The sequence below is a fragment of the Podarcis bocagei genome (assembly GCF_964188305.1).
Source record: "Podarcis bocagei genome assembly, chromosome: 6".
NCBI classification, from domain to species: Eukaryota; Metazoa; Chordata; class Lepidosauria; order Squamata; family Lacertidae; genus Podarcis; species Podarcis bocagei.
Genome location: NC_138130.1, coordinates 41,263,580 through 41,286,605, shown reverse-complemented (window position 1 = coordinate 41,286,605; position 23,026 = coordinate 41,263,580). Strand labels below are relative to the sequence as shown.

Sequence of the window (23,026 nt, the reverse complement as noted above, 5' to 3'; positions counted from 1 at the left end):
CGTGTATTCGCATAAGTTTTTCCATTCGTTTCTATGGTGCAGCAGAATGCTCTGTGGGATTGTGCCCAGTTTGCATTTAGACTAGCAGAAGGCAAAGGCATTGTTGAATAATCAAAATGCTGAGAATATCCGCAGTAATGTGACAAACAGTTCTGTGGAACCTCAAAGACTAACAAATTGGTTATGGCACATGCTCTCAGGGACTACAGCCCCCAAACTAACAAATGTGGTAGTCATGAGACTCTGTCGCTTTTGCTGCAACAGACTAACAATGCTACCTTTCTGGAAATTGTTGCAATGGAAGACACTTGGCAAAACAGATTCCAGTGCAAGAGAGTTTATTGCACCCATTCCCTCTCTGGCATTTCACACCTGAACTTATATGAAGCAGTAAATATGTTTGAGAAAACTGATTTTTGTGTATTACAATGTGAACTGGCTTGTCCTGCATCTCCAGAACTAATGTGCTGATCAGAACATAAGTATCTGTTCTATTTGCACTTCTCCAACATTTTATGATACAGATGTAAAAGGAAAGGAACCACAGTGTGTTGAAATTCACATTTTAGAATAAAATGTTTATAAATGTACATATTTGAAAAGATATTTTATACATGTTTAAATATATATTGTACCAGAAAATATCAGTATTTGAATATGAATTTTCAGGTTTTTTTAAAACAATGCAAATTAATGTGGAATTGAGACAGAACAGAATTAACATGAAGGAATGATCTGTGAAGTTGGCATGGACCAGATATAGACTGATCAATCCACCCCTAAATGAAAATCAATTTAGATCTTTCTGTTCTATCGGAAATTAGCACACCTCTCCAAAGGGATCGCTCCAAAGCATGGAAGAGTGTTGAGCCCCCCCCCTCTTTTTCCTCTTCTTGTGAGAAGAGCTAGAAAATCTGTCTGCCAAACTGTAGTCATATAACCTCATTTCTTTTATTCCATACCACCTGCAAAGGGTACAAATGACACCAAAGCAACTTTTTAAAAATAATAAGAATCAAGTTCCCAGTTATCAGATGGCATGGAATACAGGGAACTGCTAAACTGTAATATTATGTTGCAAAATTTCACTGCACGGCCCCAGCCTAATTTTTAATACGACAACTGGGTTTTATTGCTGACTTCCACATTTCTATTACCAGAAGGCCCAACCTACTGCAGTCCTATGCTGTTGCTTCTAACAAATGGATTGTGACAGCATTAGAAGACAGACAATAATCAGCTTTTTAATAACAACAACAACAACAACAACAACAATAATAAAAAATTCAATTCAGACCACATTGTTAATTAGCAACCTTTTTAATGGATTGAGCCCAACAACCCCATTCTGTGTTCGCCTTATCACCTTGTACCAGTGCAATGATATCACCTGAATTCCTGACTTACAACAGCAACAGCCAACAGAACTTATATACTCATGTTCAGAAGCAGAGCAACTGTGTCATGAAAGGGTCTTCAGAAGGGGAGAGGGGAGAGAGCAGACTTAGAGGAAACCAGGGGTAGCATATCCATATGTCACAGGGATATGCTGTAGCCCTGATACGAGCAGAAGGTTGCACATACAAAACCTACACAAATCTGAGCAAGAGATTTCTATTGGCTTTTTGATGCCAAGTACCGGTATGTGCGAAAGAGAACTACACTGCGCCAAGTGAGGCAGAACGACTTCACGGCAAACAGTATCATAAGCCAAGGGTTGTAATGAAAATAATGGTGGTTAGATGTATCATTCATTTTTTAAAAAACCTTTCAATAAGCCCTGACTAGAAGGAAAATGTTACCGTTCCACTCATCGCAAATGTAAAGATCTGACTATAACAACAAAACTATAGCAGAGAGTTTATATTTCATCATAAGTCAGCAATTTGGACTTTTTCTAGATTGGCTGAGGCCTTCCATGCACTGCCATGTTTGCATGCAGACCTAAACCATAGTTTAGTGCCATGTGAATGAGCCTTCATCAACCAGAGCAAAGTACTGGGCGAGCTCCCTCCCCTCCCAATCTCTCCTCTTCCTGTGCAGTTGGGAGGACAGTCTGCTAAGTTTACTTTCAAAGAATCTCAGCTTAGCACTAATAGGTGAAGCAGAAATTCTGTTTTTAATCAAACAATGGAGAGTTGCAAAACCATGGGTTATGAAAATGAACATCTGCCAATACTCCTGCTGTGCAGATCCATGGGGCCTTTCAGTTCCATGTTGTCCACACCAGCAGAGAACTATGCCCCAAGTTTTCAGAGATTCCTGGGTGAAAAGCAAACATGACAGATTTTAAGAGGGGTGGAAGTGGTTGGCTTACATATTCTCATAGAGTCAAGTGGGTTTCCAGGACAGAAACTGTGCCTTCAAAATATTCCACACACTTATAATGCTACACATCTTCCTTCAGCCCAACAGTGATAGGAGACCAAGACGGGACACTGCACCAGCCAGACATTCCCATTGTCCCCCAACACACACAGTCCTGGCTTCAAGATCCACTACCATCAGGTGCTTGAAGAGTGAACTGCTACAGATGACACAAACAGGTAAATGAAAACACATACTACAGGAAAGTGCTTGGGGAGAGTGGCAGGGAGCTTGCTAGACCATGGAGGTTGCTTCAGCAGAGGTTGTCGCTGCTTGCACCACCATGACCAGTGCAGATGTACATTGTACAGGATGCCCAGTACAGCACTCGTAAGTAAATATTCCCTAACAGTCTACCATACTCATTAATTATAATCAGATTCTAAGCACATTTCCACGCAACTGAATGAAGTTGATGAATGATTCTCCCAACTAAGCATGCTTAAACTCACAATAGTAGGCAATCATTGCTAGGGAGAAAATTCTATTGAATTCACCAGGGTCTACTTTCCGGTAAAGAAGGTGGTTAGAAGTGAAATACAAATCTAAGCTTACACGAAACATGTTTTTCCCTTAAAAGACACCTGATTACCATTTGATTTCCATTCACAGTTGCTTTTTCTCCAGTAACTTTGATAAAACAAAGTTTAACAATGTGACAAACTGAGTGCCTAACTGGAATTACACTGGTAGCATGATCTGCAAACATGTGGTGAGATTTTTTTTAAATTCTGTATCAGGCAAGTGAGGGGTGGGCTGTCCACATCAAGCTGCGATCTTGCAATATCTCCCCTACTACACAACTAGCTTTTGTGGTGGTGGAGGAGAAACTCTCATTGGCACTAATGTGGTTTTTGCCTAATGCTAACTGCTGCATGGGGAGGGGGGGCAGAGATAGTTAATGAAATCATGGCTGGAGACGAAGGACTTAAGACTCCCCTCCCCATGCCCTGTGGTGTAGACAATGACACCCACCAAACACATCCTTGGTGTTTAATATTAGACAACTCACTTGAATGCTAACCACGTCAATTAACATAATATGTAGCTGGGCCCCCTAAGACGAATAGAAGAATAACTATTGGGGAAGCTAACTATTAAGCTCTGAGATGGGCCACTCTGCATGCAAAGTTCGAAGTTCAATTTCTGGCATATCTAGTTAAAAGGAGCAGGTAAGCTGGTGGTGAAAGTCTGAAATCCTAGGGAGCTGCTACCAGTCAGAGTTGGCAATGCTAGACTACAAAAGTCAAACAGTCCAAGGTAAGGTGGCTTCCTACTTAACAGGTGACACTGCAGTCCTATATACTGGGATGGGCAGAGGGTAGATTAGAATCTGTTGGTAGATCTTCATTTGATTTGCAGTAGATTGGCAAGGGTCTCTGACTCCTAATTTTTTAACAACAGCAAAGCAACTTTTTCTTCCTTAATCAGGCTGCTGAAATGAAGAAAGCTAACTTTCGTGGGAAAGGGATGTGACCTCAGTTCAGTTCTGTGACAGAATATAAACTCCCAGGCTCAGAGGCATCCTGTTGTTTTCAACTCTTAGCTGTGGGCATGCAGTTGGTCACTCCTGGTTGGTAGATCTTGGGTTTCTAGTCAAAACAAAGTAGATCCAGCAACACTTAACTCTTGTCTACCCCTTCTATGTGTGTCTACCCAGCAATACGTTCAATTCAATTGAGTTCTGTGGGACTTACTGATAGATAAATGGGCATAGCGCTCCAGTCTCAATACAGCTGTCCTACATGACCATGTGAAGTTCCAAGTTAAAACATGGTCCGCATGCATCTACTTAGTTGCTCTGAAATATTACAAGTATATATACATATTTGCTGCGAACCAAATTAACTATCAGCAAAACACTATTTTCAACATACAGAAACGCTGTGACTTGCCCTTTCTCTGCACATTATACGCTTATAATTTCCTTACATTTTCACTCGTCTCCCCTTGAACACATAGGAATTTGTGTATAAAATTCCAAATCTTGAGGCAATTAGAAATACTGCTAATCTGGCTTCATGCTAATTACATCAAAGGGATCAAAGACCGCATCATGCACAGCCTATCTACCACTCAGATACGCTGAGAGAGTTCATCTTCTCCATTTAATAGCTTGGGTTTAATAGCTGGTGCAGTTCCAGCGGAAAGTTTTTATATTGACATTTGGTTAGAGGATATAAAAGCACAGCTTTTGGGAAAGAAGCCTGCCTTTAAAAAAAAAGTTGATAGAATCAATTGCATTTGCTCTTCTTTAGAAATCATAACATGGCCATCAAATATTGCCATGGGAGTGGTAATCCCGACAGTTGTCAGATGTCATCATTGGACAGGCCATAAAAACGGGTGGAGCAAGGAGATCTGGGCAGCCAGGCTCATTACAGTCTCCAGAGCAGTAAGGAATGTGTTTGGAATAGCACAAACAGGCTCTAAGAGACAGTGCAACGTGTTCCCCGAGAATGGGAATTGTCTCTGCTCCACTCACGGCATGGCAAGATGCTTTAGAAACTCACTGGCAATCTGCAACGGAGGCTGCAATTTGAAAAGAGGGGTAGCAGAAATTCCACAGGGCAAGCACAAGCCCCTTTCATGAGTCAACACAGTTCTTTAGGTTCAAAATCACAGCTTCTCATTTGGGAAACTCTTCCATTTTTCTGAACACAACTCCTCCCCACCACCACCACTTTACATCATCCCATTCTTTCACAGAGCCGAAGTGATTTGTTACGCCCATTCCTTTCTCACCCATACCTTTGCATACCTATGTTAAGGGCCAGACAGAATCTAATCCTTGGAGTATAAATCACAAGACAGACTATGCAAGAAATGTCAACAAAATCCGATTCACTTGAACAAGAGCAGAGTTTGAAAGGCATAATTGCGTTTTATATTCACAATTCCCCCCCCCAATAGTCCATTCCTTCAGCCCCAGCTCATACTAAACAATAGTTTTTGGAAATATTCCAGACATTTCTCCTTTCCAATTTCTTCCAAAAAAGTCAAGCTAAAGCATTTATTATTTAGAAAAAGGAATCCCACCAACGTAGTGTGTTACGTCACATTTTTCCTGTATAAAAATAATCTCATCGTAGAAAGGGAGGGAGAGTCTCAATTCATGCAAACTATGTGTGAAAATAATCCCAAAGCCTATTTTGCTCTATTAGCAACAACATAGCAGTCACATGATAAATTGCACACTACATTTTCTCACACTGAGATTATTTATCTCTAAACTGTCTTGTAAATGAATCATACTGGGAGAGACAGAAATAAGAAGAGATATTATGAAAACAATTTATAACATGCATGTTCATGCATATTAGTCTTAATCGCTTTTTACAGCAGCCATAAATCATATAGAAATCATATTTCTAACAGTCAAAAGGAATTTAAATTCTGGTCTGATTCTGCTGAATTGTTCCCTGTACATATAAATGATTATACATGCAACATTATGGAAAAATTCCATTAAGAATATCCGGTCGAAATTCAGTATCCTGCTGAAGGAATCATCTCGGTTAAAGGCAGTTCCAACATCATTTTTCCATACGCATCTGTCATGGGATTATCACGTGCCGTACCACAGTGAATCCCTTTTCTCACTTACGCTGGTATGAAGCAGTGACAGGTTCCTATACCACTATGGGCTGAAGCATAAAGCCCAAAGCATCTTCACAAATTATGTCCCAACCTGACTATTGTCATTTTAATGCTCCTGGCAATGTAGAAGACAGGAAAATGTCACTCAGTATAACCCAAGCATTCCCAAATAAACAGCAACTCTGTGGTCATAATTCTGAAAATCACCATGGGCTATAACTAGGGACACGCTGGGTGACATATTTCATCCTCGGGGTTTGTGTCCCTGCAGGAGTTGCAGAACACATTGTGGAGGCTTAGGCCATGGGAAAGTTAGCAGAGCAAGAGAAATCCCATGAGTATTTATTTCTTAATCCAGCAACAACAGCAGAAATGGAGAGAAACTTGCTCAGCAAAGTACTGCAGGTTATAACATTTTCACACAGTTCTGCTCCTATAAAAACAATGAAGGTTTTTACCTAGCTCCTTCAGGCTGTTTCACAAATCACTTGGGGGGGGCACGTTACAGACACATATGTCAACTAAAAGATTTCAAGCAGCTACAGTCTGCACCCTCTTCTTCTTTTGATTGTGTACAGGTATCCTCCCCACCCCTCGACCACGTATACATGCAGTGCCAGGAAATTAAATCAAACCAGGAAATGGCGGGAGAGACCTCATGGCTCACATGGAGACCCTCCTGGAGCCTCAAGGGGACTTGTGAAGGCGGAAAAGGCCCTGAAGAGACCAGAGGCGCAGCAGGGTTTAGTTTACGCTGCTCAGCCTCCTCGTCTAACAGCTAATGCATGTGGTAGCGCAGCAGCAGCAGCAGCAGCAGCAGCAGCAGCAGCAGCAGCCACTTTCCCACACAGCCTCCAGCTGACCCCAGTTCTTCAGTTCTAGATGCTTTGGTCTGGGTTGGTGAGAGAGTATCAATAAACCGTAGTGCCCACTTCAGAAAATCTTAATACTGCCAGCATTAAGCAGGAAAGTTGGCAAGCAGGACTTCAGTATGTGCAAAAATGCAAACCTTCATTTAAAAAGAATTATAGCAACAACATGTGCTTGGGCAGAAAGCCTCACAGACACAAATCCCTGCTTCCCCCACCTCACCCCCAAGTCTGCATGAGGTCGGATGGAAATACATTTTTCTCCTGCTCCAGATCAATAACCTTTCCCCATGTCTTTCAGGTTTAATCTTCTGGCTCAGAAGAGTCCAGTGGATTTTCCAAATTCTTAATATAAAAGAAGGGAAGCTGCTTCAGTACAAAAGGAAAGTTCAAGTTTAAATGGAAAAATAAACAAACAAGCTAAACCTGCCATGAGTTCTTTATGAGGTTTTGTCTGTTACAGGAAAGACAAGGCTGGAAAGAAAATCGTAGCATTAAGTTAACATTGTTATGCTAGGAGGCTTTATCTTGTCAGTTTTTGAAATTAATTAAATCGAACTCTGGTAGTTTGGTTTTACAGCTATGTTCTTCATTTGGATGTTTTGTAAGTAATCCTCAAGTCACTTTCACAGGCCTGAAACCTGCCCCAGGCCAGCCTAACCCAGGGATCAGCCAAAGTAAATGTGGAATCAGGAGGGTTTTGAAAGTACCTAGCAAAATGACAGGAATAAGTTTTGTACAAAAACATTCTCCAGCAAATTTCTCACTTTTTAACTCTTTAACTGACAATATCATTGTTTATTTACTGCGTGCAAAGGAGCCAAATTCTGTCCAGGCTGCGTTACAGAATGCAACTCAGGAAAAGAAATAGAGATGCTCTTCAATCATTAACTGGCTACACTAGTGTCATCCTATTTGCATGAACAATTTCAGAATGTTTCGGGGCATGATCCCTCTCCAGCTTCAGCTGCAGCCAACTTGGATCAAGACACTAAATACAAGACAGAGAGGCATGCATATAAATCAGGCATCCTCAATGACTGACAGCATCTCCTCCATTTGACCCAGGAATGACCTAGGTCAGGTGGATACCATTTCATGAATGGAGGTTATGAACTGCAGAGGGGCCATGGATGTTTATTACCCAATGCTCCAAGAGTTATACTGTCAGCTGAACTGGCTAAGACTCTCAGAATAATGTCTTTGCTCTAATCTTTGTTGTTGTGCTCCTTAATCTTCACTGTGTGACAGGGTCATAAGTATCCACTCTCCCATCCAAATTGCTGTCACTGCAAGCCACATTTACTGCATTGCCACAAAATGCTGAAGGGGGTCTGGAACTTTTTACTACCGAGCATGAGAATGGACCGGGGAAGGGGACTGTATCAGCATCAGTCTTAAGGGGGTATCTTCTACATGTATAAGGTTTTCTCTGAAGAGAGAGAAAGTCTAATGGATCAGGTTTACCATCCCCATATTGGAAAGCCTAGGCATGTAGAAGTAGTCTCTTTCTGAATGACACCAATAACGCATCAATTGGAGTGCACTTGCTGGTTCTTGGGGTAATATTGAGGGAATAGGGCTAAGCACAAGCATTCCCAGGGGCTCCTTCACAGATGCTGAATATGTAAATAGCGGCTGGTCTACACAGGGAGCAGAACCACTTGATGTTTCTCAACAGGGCCATTCAGCCTTCAAGTAGGTTTGGCTAGCAAACACAGTTTGAGTGTCCACCCACCAAAGTAAAATAAAATTAAAATACTTCCTGTGAACAAAATTCACACATGTCATGGAGAATATGGTTTGAGCCTAGCCTCTTTCTTTCAGACATCCTAGTTTTCTATGATCGCAGATTTGTTTTTAGTTGTCTCCTGCTGTCAGTCTGATATATTATGGTCCGGGGTGGGGGTGGGGAATCACTGTACTATGGAATTGTTCTTCATGTATAAAGGTAAAGGTAAAGGTACCCCTGCCCGAACGGGCCAGTCTTGACAGACTCTGGGGTTTGTGCGCCCATCTCACATCTATTGGCCGGGGGCCAGCGCTGTCCGGAGACACTTCCGGGTCACGTGGCCAGCGTGACAAAGCTGCATCTGGCGAGCCAGCGCAGCACACGGAACGCCGTTTACCTTCCCGCTGGTAAGCGGTACCTATTTATCTACTTGCACCCGGGGGTGCTTTCGAACTGCTAGGTTGGCAGGCGCTAGGACCGAGCAGTGGGAGCGCACCCCGCCGCAGGGATTCGAACCGCCGACCTTTCGATCGGCAAGCCCTAGGCGCTGAGGCTTTAGCCCACAGCGCCACCCGCGTCCCCTCTTCATGTATAGATCAGTACTAAAACAAGTGTTGAGTTGTATTTATTCTGAAACCATCTTGCTAGTGCTTCACTACTGGCTGAACCACCTATCCATGGATCAACCTAACTCATTTTTCACACGACAAATTAACCTCCCACCCACCCCCCAAAAACCCCTGTTCCTACTTAGAAGTTCAGCATAAGGATGCTCAGAGACAGAAGCTGTGTACATCCTAAAGGCTTTAAAACACAGCTATCTATCATTCTTTTTCTCAGTTTGGATCAAAGCTGGTTTGGAGGGAAATGCATCTCCTAAGAAACAACAGGCTAGATATGGAATGTGGCTAATGTCATGGTTATGCTGCTTGCCAAACCAGCAGTGGGAACACAATGGATGAGGAGTAAATGGGAGTGCGTACACAGCCTAGATTTCCCATTGTAGGGAACAGGGCACATCTAGGAGGGATGCACTGCAAGAGCAGGACCTCTCCTCCGACTGGGGCCACACTCCATTGCTTACTTAGCACAATGGTGAATCCGCATGTGGCTAGAGACAAGACCCAGCTGTGCCCTGAAAAAGAGAGCATGGCACCGTGTCCCTTTGCTTTCTTTCTGTGTCAACCATTTGGATGGGCAGCCACTGGGAGGATTAAAGGAAAGGCAGCCCTAATACTCTGACCGGTAAATAAATTAGGTCAAGCCAATTCTTGACGGGCTTGCTATGACAATATAATGACAGCTAGATGCATGCTCTCCCTTTGACCAAACAGAGCTAGTTATTTCTAATTTCTATAGAATTAGTTCAGCACGGAGGGGAGCAGCAGTTAGAAGTCACATTAAGCTATGTTGTACTGTTCTTCAATGAAACAACTGGTGCAGGTAGGGGAAGGAAGAGTTAGGTCAAAGTTATTATTACTTTGTCAATATAATCATGGACAGGTTCCATTTCAAGGTCGCTTGCCTTTTGCCTGAATGGGGTGTTACTGAGGAAGCATAATTTTGAGCTTGCTGCGAAAATCTCAATTCTGAAATCTACCCCCACCCTGAAATCCACACACAGAGGGACACAGGTTTGCATGGGGGTGGATGGCTAAGGAAAAACTTAGGCTCAAAGTGCCCATGCCAACCTCTGCCTACAGCAGCCTTTGCCAACCTGGTGCTCTCCACACCAGGACCACCATTTTGGACCACAACTGTCATCAGAGCCAACCAGCACCAGACTGGCAAAGGCTGACCTACATCAGTCAAAAGGAGGGACTCTGGCCAGTTAGGCACAGTAGCCCAAGACTCCCAAGACCAGCAAATGTCTTCCTCTTTACCTGCTTCCTAACCTAAGTAAACCCTTCAAGGAACATTATTCAGAGGAGACTCTACGCTTGATATACTGCAAGCCAGCAGTAGACACATCATAGAAATACGCGTGAACATCCATTACATCCATATGATGCACACTGCAGCTTTTGAACTCCACACTTCTGCACTCAGAAACCATGGGAAGAAAGCTTAGGTCCACTAATATTCCAGACATCTTATCCACCTTCTCTTTTTTGTTTGCTCTGGAAGAAAACCCTCCCTTGAATACAAAGCCTCCGAGAGTTTTCTCTTCAAAACCCTCAGCGTTCAGTTCTACCATAGCCAAGCCCAGTTCATTCAGCCGTGGTAAACAGGAGACTGGTCTGTTTCCTCTCTCCTAGTTAGCTCAGCAGCTGTTCCTACTTTCTTCCCCTAGTGATCCCTTCCATCTTCTACATCCTTGCTATTTTCTTACATGTTTAAAGTTAGGACACAAAGCATTCGAAGCAGTTTCGTACCATACTGAGCTCAAGGAAGCCTATGAGGTATCCTCAGCCTTCCATCACAGCCTTTTCCCCAATTGTTCACCAACAAGGCACCTTGTTCTCCAAGAACCAGGCTTGGGAAGTCACACGGAGCAGCTCCAAGCAACCACCAGTGTCAGAGTGTTGAGGGCAACTGCTGATTCACTGCAGCCACCTGAAGACAAGCCTTTCCCCACTCCTCTTGCCTTGGAATAGGCAATATCTGCACCTGGTTCCTCTCTTTCATTTCTCATGCAGGTACCTGGTGAGGCTTTGCAGCAATGTGTACTTACACCCCAAATTTCCTTACCTAGCCTGGTTCAGTTCCACACCTAACCTATCAAGCACCCATCATCCTCTCCTTCCTATATTTAGTATCATGACCATTGTGTAATTCTCACTGCCTGTATTTAGCCAAATAATTGCTGCCCCAGTACTGAGCAGGCCTTTGTAATTAATTGATCTTTGTGTTTTGTGAGAAACAGCATACCTCTTCTGAACTCCGATCTGTTGTGTTGCTCATCTGCCCCTTGTTTAAGTGTATAATTCGTCCCATCTCACACTGTCACTCAAACTAAAGATCTGAACAAGTGTTCGTCTCGTACATGTGCATTCCTCAACATGCGTGGACAAGGACACACAGTAATAAGAATTAAAATTTCCTAATTAAATCTATCTAACTATGTATTCAGTATGAGAGGGAGAGGGCTCAGATATAGCATTACTAGATTTCTAAGTATCCTCAGCAGCACTGCTTGTTTTTTTAAAAAAATATCCTCAGCTCCCTGTGCTGCCAGTTTGGAGTGAAATAGCACCAATTGTCTTTACAGCAACAGTGACAATCTAATGACTTAATAACACATTTTTAAAAATATGGGGGGGGGGGAGAAGGGTGTGTGTGCTTGCAGTTTCAATTAAAAACATTATTCCTCAGTGCCTTGGGAAATATAACCAAACAACTTTATAGTACAGGACGTTCAGCAGGAAACATGAGTTTAGTGGCGATTTGGAAATATACTGCATTTTCCCATGTATAACACGACCCCATGTATAAGACAAACCCTACTTTGGGGAGCCCAAAATTAAGAAATCAGTATTTTAAAGTTCAGGTTTTTAGGGAAATCACCCAAAGAGTTGAGCGCTTTTTTTTTTTTTTGAAAATTGCCAAAAAAATTGTTGAGCTTTTGTGTGATCCCCCGTGCTTTGGCACAGCAGGTGAGAACTGACAGAATCGTGGCCAAGTTCCCTCCTCGCCTCGGGACCATCTTGGCACCATCTTGCCTCTCCAACCAGCTCCACAGCACTGGTGACTCAGGAGCCACCAGTTCACCCAAGGCTTACTGTATAAATCCATGTATAAGACAACCCCCAATTTTTGACAAAAAAAGGGGGGAAATCAACATCTTGTACAAGGAAAAATGTGGTGTGTGAGTCTAGGGCAGTCTTACCAGTTGGATGCCCTTCAGATGCAATTCCCATCAGTTTCACCCAGTACAAATGTGCTGGCTGCAGCTGATAGTAGTCATTCCAAACATCTGGAGTGTGCCACTGGTTGGGACCATTGACATTATAAGCCATAACATCTAGAGGGGAGGGCACCAGGGTGGCGAATACTGGCTTCCTTCCCAGCTGGTGAGACATGATTCATTTCCATTTTCCTTGGCCTATCATGACCCATGTTACATGTGCCAGAAGAATCAGGTTTGAGTACAGTCACTTCATAGCATGTTCTGGCTGCCTCCCATTTGTGATACTTAAAAATGGATGCTGTGTTGCCATGTATGTTTCTACCACAGTCCATTTAAAAAAAAAAAGAGTTCTTCTCCAGGTTGAGGAGTTGGGAACCCTTCCATTTTTGGTGTAACTCCATTATGACACAAAGGAGGCAGCTCACTCCATCCCAAAAATGGTGTGTGCATGCAGTTAAACACCAGTGTAGTGCAATAGTTGGAGCACAGGTTCTCAAACTGTTTTCTCTGGGCCACACTTTCAGCATAAAAATTTGCTTGTGCCAAATTTTTAATTGATAAGAAATACATTGGGAAAACACACACACACACAAACTTCTGGCAGTTGTTCTATTTATTCTACAAATTAAATAATAATAATTTTGATACTTTAATATACTATTCTGAAATGTTTAATTGTTTCTTTGATTGTCCTTGAATATTCCCCACCACACTTGCCATCCTTGCCTGCCACACCCTTTGAGAACCACTGGCTTAGAGTGTTGGATTGTGGCCCAGGAGACCATGGGCTATTCTAGTTCAGTGTTGTCCACACTGACTGATAGAGGCTCTCCAGGGTTACAGACAATGCTCTCTCCCAGCCCTACCTGGAGAATTCAGGGATTCAACGCAATGCTCTACCACTGAGTTGCAGCCTAAAGTGGATATGAAAATCAGTCACTCTGCCCAGGAGGCCTTTGGAACCATAGTTCTGGAACAGACATCTTCAGCAGAGAAGGTTCAGATCTTTGGGGGAAGCAACACCATTTGAACTGGTATGAAACCAACCTAAGTTTGTTGTGCACATAGACATTTCCTGCAAAGACTTTAGGTGGCACTACAAAGAGCTAAAAAAAAATAAGGCTAGTTCTCATTTGTTATGGTACCACATTGCAAGACTACAAAGCAGAGCCTGAAGCTCTAATCAACTTGCACAGCTTATCTGCCTTACATTAATGCTCAATTATATTCTGCTGATTAGCACACAAAGAACCTGCACTTCCTCAGATCATGCTGGTTGATGTTTCAGGTCAAGAAAAGCCCCGTGAAGAGTTGATGTTAGTGAGAGGGTTTCTTTCTCTCTCTCTCTCTGTAAGCTTTCGCTTTCATTGAATGGCCACAAACTGCCTGTGGCCACAGAGTGGAAAGTATGGGGCTGCTGGCCAGGAAAGCAGCCCTGGAACTCAAGTACACATTTCTGTACCTCTCAGGGCTGTCTTACCCATAGACACTAGTGGTGCAGGGTGCCGGGGCACCACGTTCTGGAGGGCACCAGGCGAGAGTCCGGGGAACACCAAATGAGCGCGCTGAGTGAGCGAGGGTGCATGCACCACTCCCACTGAGCGTCGGCTTGGTTTTTTCCCTTTTAGCCGAATTCTGTGGGGCGCCAGAAGGCTAAAAGGGAAAAAATTGAGCCAACACTTGGTAGGAGTGGCGCACGCACCCCTGCTCGCTCAGTGTGCTTGCTCACCCAAGGGGTTGAGGCACAGGCACGCACGGCGCCCCTCCTGCTAGCCATCTTCATCTTTGAGCAAGGCATCAGGCACCATGGATCTCCACGGGGCTGGCTCCCCCAGCCTGCTCGCCACCCTCACCTGCCTCAATCATGCTGTGCCGAAGCAGCGCCACACCCGGAGCCTCCGCTTGCCGTGGCCACCGTGGCACGAAGTGACCAGCTGAGCCTGCCTCCTCCAGCCCCCGCAAAGCTGGGCATGTTGCCAGCAGTGCCATCCCATCCCAAGAGGCTTCCTCCACCGCTGCTGGTGTTCCCTAAAAAAAGGTTGACAACTCACAACTCTGGGAAATGGGGGGGGGGCACCGGAAGGATCTCTGCACCACGGCGCCGGATATGCTTAAGATGGCCCTGGTACCTCTCAGTGGAGACTCACCTCCTGTGTTTCATCACAATGGCTGTAGACATTTACAAGAGCAAGAGCGACAGTCATCTAGCCTAGATAATCATTCTGCAGCTATGCTCCTTTACAAAAGTGGGTGTGTAGGAAATCATTGTTTTGTGTGTATAACATTGACCCAAAGCTTGCTCTATAAAGATAAAACCACTAGCATGAAATTGCTGCAAAGGAGGATCCACAATGAGGACCCAACCTGCAGGCATCAATTGTTCCGCAAGCCACATCCAGATGTTGGCAGCGTCTGGAGGTCCTGTGCCTGCCTTTTGCTCTTGTCGCTGTGAACGATGAGCACATATGTTGAGAGCCACCAGCTCACTTGAAAACAACATCAGAGATCCCTCCTTAAGGCAGCTGCCAGCCAGTCGCTCGCCCAAAATCAAGGCACCCACCTTGGCCTTAACAATGAACCCTGCACCACTTCAAGTCTTCAAAGGATGGTTGATGGGGGTGGCTTAAAGAGGGTGGCGGAGAAGGGTATTTAGTGGGGGAATCTAAGCGGGAGGGGAATCAGAGAGAGAGATGCAGAGACGTGCCTGAGGAATCCCTCAAAGCTGCCCCACCCCCTCCATCATCGCCTCCTTGAAGGCACTTCAAGACACCGATCAGGCAGGCAACCTCCCAGAAAAACCACGAAGAGCTGCCACAGAAGGCGAAGCGGGAAGCCAAGTAACGAGGGACGGAGATCTGCTTTGGTAATGGTCACCTTGCGTGTCCATTCTCTACACAGGAGAAAAAACGCTTTTGGAGACTCACGCCTTCACGCACAGGCAGAAGGAGCTAGCCTGCTGCGAAGGAGCCCCCTCCCTTAAGTCTCCAGCATCAGCAAGAAAAGTGGGTCAGGCAGATCGCTCGTTGCACAGGGAGTAGTCGCGAGCTGAAAAATGCCTGCTCCCCCCGCCCGGACCCCTTTACTTATCCTCCAGCGCTGGATCCCCTCCTCCGCTCCTCTTTCACCTTCCCAATGCGATTAGGTATCGATTCCCGCCTTCCCTGCCCGACCCCTCTATCGGACCAGGCGCCTTCGCCTTATCCGCCGCTCAGCCATTCCACCTGCAGAAAACCACTCGGTTTGGCGCGATCCTGCTCGGTGAAGTCACATCCTGGGCCCCGGGCTCGCGGGAATGTGGATCCCGAGGCAGGTGGGGAGGGAGGAGGGAGGCGAGAGCAGGCTTGGAAGAGGCGATCCATCTCGGCTCCTCTCCATACCACCCACGGCGTTTTAACAAGGAAACCGCTTCTCCAACCAAAACAACCGCGAAGGCGCCTTCCACACCAGTAGCGCGTCCTGGAGAAAGCTTCTCCAAACGCGCACACCCCTAAACTTTACGCACAATTCAATCCGCAACCTCCCGCCCTACTTACTCCCACCTACCCCTCCCAAAAACACACACACACCCCACCAAGGAATATCCTTCCCTTTGCTTTACATTCCCCCGGAGAGGGGTAAAAAGTTCGGTACACACTGCAGCTTCACGGACAGCTATAAACACTGGGAGGGGTGTGTGTCTTGTATATACACTCGACAACCTCCATTTATGTCAGGGCCACACCTCCAAAGGGTCCGCGCGCCACAATTTTGGGGGATCACCCCTCTTCCTTGCAAGCAATCTCGCCACCTCAAGCAAATCGCCACTCCGCCCTCCTCCCCAAAAAGGCCACCCAGCGATCCATTCTCCTTTTTAACACCCCCCCATCCCTCCCATCAGGCCCGCCTTGATGTGAAATTTGCCAGAGGTCAAGGTGAACCACCGCTAAGGTCGCACCAAGGGGAACGAAGGAAGGAGAGAGGCGCATCTAGAGCTCTATAGACGGAGAGAGATAGGGAGAGAAAAAGGTTCCACTTACGCACTGCCTCCTGCTTGGGATCCAGGCTGTGTATAACCCCCTGGACGCCGCCGATCCTGCCGTGCAGCGCCCGGACCCTGCGCTGGGTGATCTGGATCTCGCCCTCGATCTCCTGAAAGAGGGCGCACGCATGCCGGGCCACATCGGAGAGCTGCCGGAGGATCCGCGACAGAGCCACGTTGCTGAGCGAGCACAGGTCCAGCACCATCAGCGCCGCCGCCTCCTTCTCCTGCCCATCGGCCGGCAGCACCACCGCCAGCCCCGCGGCTTCTTCCTCCGGCTCGTCTGTCGCAGCCGACGCCGCTGCCGCTTCGCCCGGCTCCTCTCTCGGGCTGCTCCCCGGCTGAGGAGGAGCAGGAGGCGGCGGCGGCTCGCCTCCCGCGCCCTCGTCCAGCACCGAGGCGATGGGCTGCCGGCGGCACAACCACTGCGGCTCCACGATCCGCTTGGCGAAAGGCATGGCTGGGGAGAGAGCCTGGGCGAGCGCCGCGCTTCGCCCTCCGAAGAAGCCGCTGCCGCCCTCGCGTCCCCGGCGCCGAGTGTCTCTCTCCGGGCTCTTTCCAAACTCGCCTGGCTTCCTACTCCGCCCGAGCGCCCGTCACTTGCTAGCAGCCGGCATGGGAAGGCGCCGGGTCCCCCATGATCTCTCTCCGCGCGGGCTCCGGGGAAGCGGCCGCGGCCACCTTCGCTGCTGCTGCTGCTCAGTTCCTTCCTTCCTTCCCACCCGCCTCCTCTGCCGCCGCCGCCTCGCTCTCCTTCTCCTTCTCCAGCTGCTGCTCCCGGCAAGCTCCCTCCTCTGCCGCGCGCCCCTTGCTTCGCTACGCAGCCCGAGCCTTCGGCGCGAGAGGTGGATTTTAACAGGGCGCCTTGAAAACCCGGAGAAAGGAACGCGCGCCGCTCTTTTGTGAGGAGGAGCAGAGCAGGCAGGCAGGGAGAGACACCCACTCGGCGCAGGGAAGGAGGCGGCGGCGGGCACCGAGAGGCATTCCCCCTCGCGACCGCGAGGGGACACTGCAGGCTCCGCGCAGCGCCTGGTTGGCTGGCTGGCTAGCGGACTACCATCATCACTGGATGAGAACTTGGGAGCTGGAGGGAGGATTTAGGAAGTTTGGCAGCCCAAGGGAAAGATCGCCTTCGAGATGCTCCCAGAGGAGAGGAGAGGTGTGCGCTGGGGGGTTTCGAAAAGCAGAAAGGAGGTCCTTCCTTAGGAATGCCACTGTGTTGCTTAAGGCTCCAGTCTTTTTTTCCCCAGGGAGAAAGCACAGGCCAAGTTCATGCCCTGCGCCAGCATTTGACAACTCGGTGCCCTCCTAATGTTTTGGAGTTCCCATGCTTCCAAAGGGCTAGGGTCACAAGCTGGAGAGACCAGTCAAGCCCCACCTCTCTTCCATGGAGTCAGTGAGTGGCGTTTGGCAAACGGGCTAGTCTCACAAGAACAGGGGGAGCACCTTAAAACACTTTGCAAAATTACAGCACAGTGTCAATAATCAGCAGCCAGGGATTGCTTGGAAAGCGCTCAGCCCTGGGACTCCAAAAGACCTTCTCCAGAAGGACAAGAGCATCTAAGAGCATAATTCAGAATGAATAATTTAGTAAGTTTAACGCAGTGTGGGGGTTACAAGTGATGTCCTTTGATATTGGACAAGCACATGGGAGATAAAATGCAAAGCTATTTCAGCTTCCCCTGAATGCATTCTGGCTAGCACCCTTCATTGGCCTATTTTGCAGGAAGAGGCTGCTGACTTTGGTGCTCAGGGATCCCCTGGTCCTCACTTGGCTGTTGCCTTGTTTGATGCAGTTCATAAATCAGTTAAAGCCAATGAAATAACTGGATTGAAGGTTCTAATCCTGAATGCAAGCCCTGCAGTAATTACACTAGGGACCAGCCTCCAGGTTACGGTCAAAACATGGCAGCAGTTTGAAATAGTCTCTTTCTGGCAGGTGGACCATAGATCTGCAGAGACAAAATGGGCAAATGATCACTAGTTTCTGCACAGTCCCCTCTTTATGCACACACACATAGATGCACCTGTGGGCATTTGGCATTGCTTTCTTGCTGAAGCTGTGCAGGTCTTGGTCTGGTCAGTACCTAACTTAGATGGGAGATTGTCTTGGGAGCCCCTGTACACATACAGTGGATTTAATGACTGGGGAAAGGCAGGTTATAATAGAAATGTGGTAAATAAATGCAACACAAGGTATGCACTCATAATAGTCTCTTTCTCTAGGCGGTCTGTATCCTTTTCACAGATCCTGCAGGCCCAGCCCTATGACTGGCAGAGCATGGCAAGTACTTCAGGTAGCAGATTCTGGGAGCAGGAAATGCTGGGAAGGTGTTGAAGGACAGAGCTGTCAGCTGTGCATGTGCTATACATTCTGCCCTTTGGACAAGCCTGACCAAGTAGGATTCAACTCCCCATTGGTTGGGCTCAAAGGAGACAGGCTCACCATCTTGTCAATTTCCCTTGATGCAGCAAAAGGTAGGGAGTCAATCCTGCATGTTACAGAGGTTATCTTTGCACCTCTTGGCAAAGGACCATAACTCAGTGGTAGAGCGGCTAGCTGCTCTGAGGGTAGAAGATCCCAGGTTCAATCCCCGGCATTTCCAGGTACGGAGAGACTCCTACCTGAAATCTCAGAGAGCCACTACTAGTCAATACAGACAAAGCTGAGCTGCACAGCCAATGGAGGATTAAATTCTGCCCTCCCACCCATCAGCCTATATCACTTATGATGTCAGCTGGTGGGTGAGTGGGCGTGGTTTAAGAAAAATGGAGCCACAGGCCAAATTGGATCCTCCTGCAGGCCAAAACTGGCCCACAGGCTGAAGGCATCTACCCCTGCCCTAAATGGACCATCTTATGCACCATATTCTGATTCCCACAATGGCTAACCCACTGTTTCCAGAAAGTCCACACACAGGGCTTGAAGTTTCACTCGCACACACTCCTGCCATTGCCCCCAGCATGGTGCCGCTGAACAGAGATGCTTCCTTTAACTATATGACTATACTAAAAAGGGCAGGGAGGAAAGAGGTAACTTCTGTTATTGCTTCTATTACTATTACTTGCTAACCAAAACAGTAGCCTCCTTAGGGAAGCTGTATATCTCCCAAATCCAAACATAATTGCTCAGGCAAGCACCTGGAAAAATCATCTAATGTCTTTTGGCTTAAAAACTGTAGCATTTACCCCAGAAGCCTTTGCTTTTTCAGTTTCATGTGCACATATTTTCTTATGTAATATTCATATTTTCTTAGGTGGGGCATTACCCACCCTGGAATTGACATTTCATCCTCCTGTGCATATAAGTCAAGGTGGTAATTGCCCCTCCCTCACCGTCCCAAAAACGTTCAATATCTTTTTTAGAAAACCAGCAGTTAAACAAGTCCGATTTGGACCATTTTGGCCTCTTAGGACTACAGTAAATTGGAATCATTATTTAAAATGAATGCATTCTGAAAGGTTGTGTTTTTCTATACTTTCTTTAGGCATGGTTTTGATTTAGTTTCTTTAATGAACTGAGCACCAGCTGTTTAATTTGGTAATGTTCCTCATTGCTCTCTGAGCTCTCCAACTCATCACCAAGGCCTGACTCATTTATTAATGCAGGAATAGGAAACCAGTGCTCTAGCCAGATAGTGTTGAACTCCAAATCCCATTAGCTCCAGCCAGTGGGTCCAATGATCAGGGGTGATGGAAGCTGTAGTCCAGCAACTTACTTGAAGCCTACAGCTTCCCCATCTCTGCCATGTTTTGGTTCTTACTTAAGGATTCACATGTATTCATGATCTGAGTATCTCAAATGTGTTTGTTATGGCCAAGAAACAGATTTGTACTCACAGAAGCTTCTCCAGTTCAAAGTATTTCTGTTTACGAGACAACAAATTGAAACAGGACACTCTGTAAAGCAAAATGTAGTAATATATTAACACATTTGATAATTTGGTGCTATTTTGTTATACATTTCTCACCTACTTTGCTCTAGAAAAGGAACAGCCCTAGATAGAAGACCATTAACTTTACTATTTGGAAGATATTTACTACAATATGGCTGCCTGGGTAGAGAATCCAAGAGAGATTCAGGTGAGGCAGAGAGAATGGAGTGCTTTGGTCTTTTCTACCCAGTCTGGAGAATGTTGTAAAATCAGAGAACTTGACTATCTCACTGCTGACTCCTAACTTCAGATCATTACGAACAAGGTAAAAGGCACTGGTCCCCTTGGGTATTCTACTTCCTACATTCCGCTTCTATTGGGAGAACTGTCCATTTAATCCTGGGACCAGTCCTAATATCCAAGTTATTGTGCATTTGTGATTATCGGTGCTCATCATGTTATTGGGAAGTCCATACAAAACTCTTGATTTCCATACTCCTGGTGCCTGCAAATTGTTTCTGCTTCATTTCCAAGCAAATTACCGGTACATCCTGGAAGCTGCTGAAATCTTGTAACTTTTCAGAGCACAAGTGTATTGGGTTGTTGGTTTTTTCCAGTCCTGCTTTTGTTACACTATAGCCCTACTGCGGTAGCACTGGTGAAGCATTGCAGAACAAGTAATCAATGTTTGGACAATCCAGTATGCATCTACCATTAATGCACTGTTACTGTGTTTAAAACGTGCTGCTGAATATATCTGCCCCCCCCCCAAAAAAACATCACCAATCTGGAGAGGGTCCTACTCTTGACTTCCTGTTTCTAAATAGTTTCTGATCTGTACTGGATCTTTCCTCTTATTCCATGACTCTTAAGCTTAATCAAGAATCTTTAGCAAGGTACTCTGTCAAAACTTTTTGAAGGTCTAAGTACTACACATTGTCAATTGGATCAGCTCTGTCTATAAACTTGTTTATACTTTCAGAGAACTCTAAAATATTAGTGACCCTTCGTCTCCATTTATCCTTTCAAATATCTCGGATTTGGTTATCATTTCCTGCCTTTGCCTGTACGAAGCACTCTGTCAATCACTGTTATTGTTTAGGCTATATAAGACCTTCTACTTCCCTGCCCCAGACCTCCGTATGTTCCTGAACCTCTACCTTACCAAAATCCATTGACAGCTGCTGTAGGTTTAGTTTTCTGTAAGGATCCCAACTTTCCATCCAACAGTTTAGGACAGGCTTCCTCAACCTCTGCCCTCCAGATGTTTTGAGACTACAATTCCCATCGTCCCTGACCACTGGTCCTTCTAGCTAGGGATCATGGGAGTTGTAGGCCAAAAACATCTGGAGGCAGAGGTTGAGGAAGCCTGGTTTAGGAGATGCAGAAGCACTCCTAGCAGATGGGCCATAAATAGACACCAGCAGATGTTAAGTCTATTGATACTTGGGATCAAATGGTGTTTTTTAATCAGTTCCTATTTTACAGCTTAAATAATACAGCTTGATAATGTATATATCCCACATTCCCCCCATTTCTGCTACAGAAAAAGATTCTGGCCTCTAAGATGTTTAAACCACCACTCATCTCCCACGGTATCCAAGTTATCCTCGGGGAAAGGTTTAAAAAGCAATAAGGGTGCTCAGGTCAGGAGAGCAGAACTGTTCTCTTTCATTCTGCCTCCCCTTACTTTAGTCACCTTCTTCCTACCTAACTTTGACATTAGAACTGATCCTGATGGAAAGAGCAGCACCTTTGCTTTTAAAATTGTGAAATAATACAAGATATGTGTGTGTGTGTGTGTTGTTAGAACATTATTAGCCATGTGTTGCCTGTTACTGCTTATGTTTGGTGTTTAAAAATGGACGTGCACTTTTAAAAGCAAACTGCCATGATCACTTGGTTTGGCCTCTTGAAGGAGAGTTGAATGGACCTTACTACCTGCCTACAGCAGGAATAGGGAATCTGTCCTCCCCCTGCACTGTTGGACTCCAACTCCCATCAGCCACAGCCAGCATGATCAATGGTCAGGAATGATGGGAGTTGTAGTTCAGCAACATTATTTTTGGTATAAACTTGCCTGTTACTTCTTCAGTTTTAAAAAGCTCCATATTTTTGTGTGAACAGCTGAATGCTCTTTACCACACACACAAAATGTGTTGTCAGATTTAATGAGGAAATTTTAAGAATTATGTGGGAGGGAGAATTTTAACAGTGCAGCTTTTCTCCTATCATAAAGGAGAGGCTGCACTAACCAAACTTTTCCCTTTTATGCATTTACCAGGGAGAAGTAAAGTCACAGGGATTCTCACCCAAGTGAAACCTGACAAGTCCTGCAAATGATGTTTCCCCCTCTTTGAACTACAGTGGTACCTCAGGTTACGTACGCTTCAGGTTACAGACTCCGCTAACCCAGAAATTGTGCTTCAGGTTAAGAACTTTGCTTCAGGATAAGAACAGAAATCGTGCTCCGGCGGTGCGGCGGCAGCAGGAGGTCCCATTAGTTAAGTGGTGCTTCAGGTTAAGAACAGTTTCAGGTTAAGAACGGACCTCCGGAATGAATTAAGTTAGCTAATTAAGTACTTAACCCGAGGTACCACTGAAACTGAATAGTCAAAGGATTATACAGTAAAAATATATCCAGAAATACACAATATAAGAAAAACAAAACACACTTGTCAGCATTTGATGTTTTACCAGAGCATTGTATTTGCT

The 23,026-nt window shown here is 45.7% G+C and overlaps 1 protein-coding gene across 2 annotated transcripts in view; it reads right to left on the bottom strand.

Annotated features, from left to right (window-relative positions):
- NHS (NHS actin remodeling regulator) overlaps positions 1–17,375 on the bottom strand; it is a 236,614-nt gene extending 219,239 nt beyond the window's left edge. For both annotated transcript variants that reach the window (XM_081199167.1, XM_081199168.1), the window contains exon 1: positions 16,435–17,375. In XM_081199167.1, the coding sequence (XP_081055293.1) occupies positions 16,435–16,894 (460 nt within the window). In that variant the 5' untranslated portion in view covers positions 16,895–17,375. The remainder of the gene's footprint in view (positions 1–16,434) is intronic.
- Positions 17,376–23,026: the final 5,651 nt, after the last annotated feature.